The sequence below is a fragment of the Brachyhypopomus gauderio genome, chromosome 9 (genome assembly GCF_052324685.1).
Source record: "Brachyhypopomus gauderio isolate BG-103 chromosome 9, BGAUD_0.2, whole genome shotgun sequence".
Lineage (NCBI taxonomy): Eukaryota > Metazoa > Chordata > Actinopteri > Gymnotiformes > Hypopomidae > Brachyhypopomus > Brachyhypopomus gauderio.
The window spans coordinates 18,131,909-18,139,492 of NC_135219.1; the positions used below are offsets into that span (position 1 = coordinate 18,131,909).

The 7,584-nt window shown below is 43.7% G+C and overlaps 1 protein-coding gene across 2 annotated transcripts; it reads right to left on the reverse strand.

The window, feature by feature from the left end:
• Positions 1-228: 228 nt before the first annotated feature.
• Positions 229-5,789, reverse strand: LOC143523317 (uncharacterized). 2 transcript variants are annotated; one of them, XM_077017704.1, is made up of 8 exons: positions 5,559-5,789; positions 3,861-4,034; positions 3,544-3,702; positions 2,497-2,640; positions 1,974-2,090; positions 1,222-1,356; positions 945-1,088; positions 229-794 (listed from the first exon to the last, which is right to left on the reverse strand). In XM_077017704.1, exons 1-8 carry the CDS (start codon positions 5,712-5,714, stop codon positions 555-557), a joined length of 1,269 nt encoding a protein of 422 aa, XP_076873819.1. In that variant the 5' UTR covers positions 5,715-5,789; the 3' UTR covers positions 229-554. The 2 variants fall into 2 exon arrangements, with proteins under 2 accessions (XP_076873819.1, XP_076873820.1); XM_077017705.1 differs by lacking the exon at positions 5,559-5,789 and adding an exon at positions 5,182-5,548.
• Positions 5,790-7,584: the final 1,795 nt, after the last annotated feature.

The window sequence follows — 7,584 nt, forward strand, 5'->3', positions numbered from 1 at the left end:
TATATATATATTAGACTTGCCTTTATTTAAAAATTCTGTATATTTACATATTTCAGTATAAGAATGTCTAGAAATCCAGTTTGCAATCTGCAATCTAGAAATAAACTGTACCAAAATCATACCATTGCAAGCACTGTTTTTATTATACAATAAAAAAAGAACAATAATAAAATGACAATTCTGGCGTCCACATCTGAAGCTGTGGAATTGATGTGGACGGTGCTCACGGCTTGAGGGCGGGCAGTTTGAGGGCGGGCAGTTTGGTGCTAGGCGACAGGGCCGGGAGGGGCGGAGAAAGGCCTTGGCCACGAAGCTTCAGCCTCTCGATCTTGGGTCGCCGTAACTGGATCTTCTGCTCGGTCTTGTCCTCCGAGGTCAGCTGCGTAACTGCCCTCTCTGCCATTGCTGTGGTCACAGGGTGACAACGAATCAAAAAGTAAGATACTGGAAGGGGGGAGTTTTTATATAAGCAGCCTTTGACTGTTACGCTGCTAATAATACAGCCATATAAATAGCACCTTCCAGTGTTGAAAAGACATCCTTGAATTATGCCGCTAATACAAAGTATGAGAAAGTCTTAGTATGTGTAGGATGAGAGAAATGTTAGTTGTAAGAACTACATTGGTCATAACAAAACAGCTGTCTGCCCCCATTTTTTTCCACTTACTCTTGTGGTGGGTGGAGCTCTTGGACAAGGTCCCTCTGGCTTGAGTCTGGATGGCACGCGTTTGCTTCTTGACGTGATCCTGGGCCAACCGCTGCTCATTGATCTCCCTGATCAGCAAGAAGTTCTCCTGCGTGGCGAGCAAAAGCAGACGGTCACTCCTACTCAGACACAGACTACCACGTGCAGTAACTAAAATACGTCTTAGAAAGTCGTTGGAGATCATCCCATTTAAGAAACAGGACTGGGAAGCCAACACTAAAGGAGAAGTCGGCGCTACCTCCGCGAGCTTGTCATAGCGTGATTTGTGCTTTTGTTCATTTTCAGCCAGCTTCCTGGTCAGGGATGCCACCTTCTTCTCGAGATAATCCCTCTGCCTGCGGAACTCAGACTGGACGTCTGCACTGACTTTCTCCTCCTGGCACTGTAAACAAAAACCAGACATGAATGGTCTGAGCTGTGTGTGTGTGTGTGTGTGTGTGTGTGTGTGTGTGTGTGTTGTGTGTTGTGTGTTGTGTGTTGTGTGTTGTGTGTTGTGTGTTGTGTGTTCATCTCACCACATCAGACCCTTGAACATGATGTTCATACAGCTTGCGGACAGTTTCCTTTAACTTCTTTGGTTCTTGTAATACCCTAATGCAGTTAATGATGTCCGTCTTTATCCTGCAGCCCAGGGTCTCGCCGTTCTTGACCTGGGAAATCAAAGCTATTATAGGCAGGGTTTGGTCTGCATGTGTGTGTGTATGTGTGTGTATGTGTGTGTGTGTGTGTGTGTGTGTGGTGGGGGGAATTGTGAAGTACTTTCTTGCATATATAACGTATTACATCAATAAAAATAACAAAGGCAAATCTCTAAGTCTGAATTAGGAAATTAACATGGAAACAAGGCCAAACACAGAAACAGAAGCACCACTCTAACTTATTGCCCTAGGTTACCCACACACACACACACACACACACATACACACACACACACACACACACACACACACACACACACACACACACACACACACACACACACACACACACACACACACACACACACACAAACACAAGCACACACACACACACATCCAGTATGGTCCAAATTAAGCCTGCAAAACATTTTTACAGCATGCAAGAGTCCCAAGCAAGATGAATGCAGGTGTGTGGCACCGGACACCTGGGTTTAACTGCGGTGTGACATCCTGGGAGGCGTGGCAGCACTCCCCCTGGGAGGCGTGGCTACACTCCCCCTGGGAGGCGTGGCTACACTCCCCCTGGGAGGCGTGGCTACACTCCCCCTGGGAGGCGTGGCTACACTCACCTTCTGCCTCTCTGTGTTCAATTCCTTTTCTTTAGCTTTCAGTATCCGCTTGAGTTCATCATTGCTCACATGTAGCTGGATGTTCTGCAACTTGTACTGCTTCAACGCAGCCGTCATCTAACAAAAACACCAAAAACAGCCTCATTAACACTTACTACTCATTAACACACCACGTCCCTCATTAACACTTACTACTCATTAATACACCACGTCCCTCATTAACACTTACTACTCATTAATACACCACGTCCCTCATTAACACTTACTACTCATTAATACACCACGTCTGCTATATTCAAATACTATGTGTAAATTTTTGCATAAATGCATGTTAATTATTTTCTGGTTCTGTGGAAGTCATATACTGTAATGGTTTCCAATAAGGTGTCTGAAGTAAGGGTGCTTGAAGATTCTCCCAAAAAGAGAATTACTTTAATTAAATGACGTTAATTAAATGCCGTGACTCTCACAGAGACCTGGACAAGATCCATTCAGTTTGTGTATAATGAAACACAGTTCCTACCTCCCGGATCTTTTTCTCCGTCTCTTTGAGGTAAATCTCTCTCGGCTCGATTTGGGTCTTCAGATGTTTAAGGTTTTCATCCAGTTCAATCTTAGTCTTCTCCAGGTCCTGGTACTTCCATTCCAAGTCCTGAATGTGTGTTTCCTGCAGGGAACAGAACCCCCTCTCATCTACTGCCCAATACAGTACACAGCTCACTTCTGAATATCTTGTGGTTAGCTTAATAAAAGACACCACATTAGTAAACCACATTTTTGTAATGCATGTACAATATGTGCTTTTTATCCTCAAAATAAATATGCCACTGATTTACATCAATAAAACTAGATTTGCATTTCCTGAAGGAAATGCTAGAGGGTTTGAAAGATGATGCCAACGGTCACATTCTTGAAATCTTAAATCTTAAACCTGGGTTACTAAAAAATCTATTGATATATTTTATATCTAAATTCTGTGATACTATCAATAACTTTCCTCTGTATACTCCGTGCGAGCTTAAATGCAACGAAATTTCATTCTGTGTACACCTGTGTACAATGAATGACAATAAAGATTGTCTAAGTCTAAGTGCGGTGTATGTATGTGTGTGTCTGTGTGTATGTGGAGTTTGTATGAGAGGTGTGTGTGTGTGTGTGTCTGTGAGAGATGTATGTATGTATGTGTGGAGTGGGTATGAGAGAGATGTGTGTGTGTGTGTGTGTGTGTGTGTGTGTGTGTGTGTGTGTGTGTGTGTGTGTGTGTGTGTGTGTGTGTGTGTGTGTATATGTATGCGTGTGTGTGGTGCCTGAACGAGCACAGAGGCAAATTGTGAAAAACCCAATTCTGATTTTGAGAAAGTTACAAAGCCAATCGACTATAAAAATCACAGCACAGGTCTCGGAGCCAAGACCTTTGGAGGTCTGTTCGTTAAGCGCTTCCGGCTGTATTAATTGCTTTTCAAGCCCTCTAGTAACAGCCAGGTCCTCAACAAATAATGGCAAACAGTTGTGGTGCACACTAAAATGTCAGTAGCTTTGCTGGCCTTGTGGTGCCTGCACGACCCCCCACCTTGTCCTGGATGATCATGTCCTTCTCCTGGATCTCCGACTTCAGGGCCACGATGTCCTTGTCCCGTGACTGGACATCCTCCTGCAGCTTCTGCTTATACTCCATTAGTTGACTGATCTCCAGGTTCTTGTTCTTGATTTTGTTCTCCAGGTCAATAATCTGCACCATTCACATCAACAGAGAGACACAGAGGCACGTCAAGCCGTGGCTCACGCAAAGAAAGGCCAGAAATTCCCCCCGGCCTTTAAAACAAAAACGAGTGGGGATGCGTGATGGAAACAATATACGAGCGCAGGGTTGTGAAAGACGCCACCAACCTTGACCTTTCTGTATGCCGCCGTGTCCACGAGATAGTAGTGCTTCTCTTCCTCCTCGCGCAGCCTGCACTCGTACTGGGCGCGCATTTCCTCCAGCTCAAAGTTGCTTTCCGCCTCCATTTGATTTTTAGTCTCCTCAAACTCGCGCTCCTGCTGCTGCAACTTGTCACGGCACTGGGGAGAAGAGAGAAACACCCTGCTGGTACCATGGCACAAACTAAGCAGTCGGCAGTCAAGGGACCCTCCAAGTGTTACACATTTTCCTAAGGGTCTGTTCTTCTTGGAGACCTTGATCTTGAATGATCACATGACAGTACTAAACTCCGAAGTAAACATACATGCTGGACGAACCTTTCGGGACCCTCAGTGTATACGATAGTTGGATTTGTAGCCCAATGAGGGCTCTATATACCAAAGCAAACACAACCAAAGTGTATATTGTCTCTGCTGCTAATTGCTCTACGGACCACTCAGCAGAACACTTGGGGCAAAGCGGAAACACTCACTCATTACCAACACAGACTTGAAAGCACTCCTGCACAGTACAATACATTACCCAGAGCTCTCTATTCAACTAAAACCACTTAGACTAACAGATGTTTATTTTCAACACTGACACAATGTGGCACACATCTCCAAAACGAATATTACAGCGTAGCATCACCTTCATGTAGTGACTTGGACATTTTTTTCAACATTACTTAATCACATTTAAAATAGTTTTATTAGATGCAGCACAATATAACAAAAAAAGATGCCTTAATTGTCAAATTTGATCAAGCCAGTCCAAATATATTCACATTTAAATTTTTTAAATGCAATTAACCTAAAACAAAAGGAAATCTTGTGATCAAGAAATGTGCTCTAGTTTCAGCACGTAGCTAGTATTTCTTTTCCGTGATCATGGTTCATCGGACCAACACGTTGTCTTGGGACCCTTAAAAAACTACCTTAAACTGTACAGACTGGGATTAAACTTCAGGAAACAATAAACAAGAATATAATGTAACCGTCCACGTATCTATTAATATCTTTTGAACAGCCCAGCGATGTTTTTGAACGGTCCAAACGCGAAGTAAACGGGATGAGAGAAAGCGCTCATTCAATTGCCATACTGTATTACCAAAACTGTGGGAAGAAGCTCCTACAAACCGATGAAAACAGCGATTTATTACAGCGCGCTTGATCACCGACCGCTTAGACAGCGAGCGGAGGAAAATGGCCGCGGCTCAATCATCATCATGCGGGGAAATCCAAGTAACTACTTCATGTGATACATTATTACATTACAGATGTCACATATCCGATTACAATAACGCACCCAGCAGAGCTGCAAGCCAAACACGGAGTCTGAACGTTTTCGCAACTAGGTGGACGGTTCAAGAAAACGTGAGACGGGCCGGGTTGCCAGGTCCTACAAAAATATCCCGCCCTCCAGCAGCCTAAACTAGCCCAAAGCCAAAAGTTGTTGACGGCTGGGTGGCGAGTGTTTAAAATGGAGACAAATTAAGTATTATATCGCGATCGATTCTTTGTGTTGACTTGTAACTCCCGCGGTGGCCCAACTCAAAAGTACCCCAAAAAACCGCATCCCGCGACCCCAGAATTTTTGGCGTGAAAACCGCGAACCTGGCAACTATAGAGACGGGAGACGGACGTGGCCGTGCGGCCGAGCCGTCGGCACCACAGCGCCCTCACCTGGTCCAACTCGTGCGTCGTCTCCTCCAGCTCGGCCTCGAACATCTGCTGCATCTCCTCCAGGGCTCGGTGCTTGCTGGCCTCCAGCTGCTGCAGCTCCTTCTCGTAGGTCTGAGACCTCACCAGCACATCCCGGAACATTGTCTTGTAGTCCATAATCAACTTAAGGTTGTTTGTTCTGAATGAACAATATCAATGAACAATATCAATGAACAATATCAATGAACAATATCAATGAACAATATCAATGATCGATGTTCTTACACACGTTATGGCGCGTATATGAGTCATCTGACTAGCTAGCGAACTTATATAGGTTAATCAGTTTACAGTTACCAAGGCGATAGTTACCCTAACAACGACCTCACAAATACTCGCGTGGAATCTCTACGTAATCCCTCGTTTATCACGTGAGAGACGTTCCAATTACAACTGCTAGTTAGAGTGTGAGTTAGAGTGTGTGCAGGCATGAAAAATGATCAAAACTCTCCTGGATAAACTGCTGTAAAATCCTTAGGCCTTCATGTAGAAGCTCCATTTAAATTTTTAATGGGAGAGAATCTTGTCCTTTCTGGCACGCCGGGATATCTAATCATTTGATCAATTCGTTTTAGAGTTATGAGCATTTGTTTGGCACTAGGCACAGAAAACTGCCCCATTAGCTCCCATGTTAATTTATCAAAATCCGAATTGCCTTTTTCACAATTTACCTCTGTGTTTAACTCGTCATAAATCAGTCATTTTTGGGTCAAACCACACACAATTACATGAAAATCATCAGCAAGCGGACCTCTCTCATACAATCTCTTCGGTTAAGCGATAAGTTAAATATGTCCCGAACTACGACCGTTTGTTCGGAGGGTGCAAATCACATTAAACAAGCCTTCTTCACTCAGAATAGCAGAGATTAGTTAGAGCAGAGGTGCCCAAGCTTTTGTTAACCAAGATCTACTTTTGAAGTTGATGGCATGCCGAGATCTACCAAGTCAAACACAAGGGCCGGGCAATTAAACAAGGAACCCCAATCACAGTTCAAATGTAGTTGTTTTTTTATTTGCACAGGTGGAGAATAAGCAGTAAATCCAACAAATGAGGAAATGATCAATGCATCAAAAATAGGTTGTGAAAACAGAACAAGAATCTCACAAGAACTTCACACCATCTTTATCTTAGCCACATACACGCCAAAACTACAGAAAATAGCAGTCAAAAACTCCATAAAAGGCTGGTCAGTCAAAAAACCCAAATCTAAATAAAAAACAAGTAATTCCAAGATTAACACACACACACACACACACACACACACACACACACACACACACACACACACACACACACACACACACACACACACACACACACACACACACACACACACACACACACACACACACACACACACACACACACACACCAGGGTTGCCAACCTTTTAAGATCACTTGGAGTGAGATTTGATCTTTTGGGTGGGTGGGTAAAATGGAGACACAAATTAAGTATTATATCGCGATCGATAGTTCGCCAGTGGTTGGCGAACTAGTAACTCATTGTATCATAGATATGGATCAGAGGTAAATAAACTAGATTTTTTTCAGCGTGAGAAATCGGATGTGTGTCAAATGCGTGTGTCTCACGCTCAATGCGTGAGAGTTGGCAACCCTACACACACATACACACAATAACTCTAGAAAATATAACTTCAAAGCAGGAAGGAGGAGAAGATAAGTCCAATATTTATTGGCCTCCACAAATGCTTCTTTGAAAACTCTTTAAAACATTTCTTTCGCTTTGCCAGAACTCGGCTCACACGGTAAGACTCTACCGTGGCAGTTTTACTCCTATGACCAGGTGTCGTGAACACTGCCTGCTTTGCTGCCAGCTGTCTCCTCACTCCATTTACCTTCTCAGTTCGTACAGCTGATTTCACCGGGAAATCGTTAGTATACCTCTTGTGAACTGTGAGAAAATGTTGTTCCAAATTCCCTTTCTTCGGTATGGCCACAGTAGCATTACAGATCAGACATACCG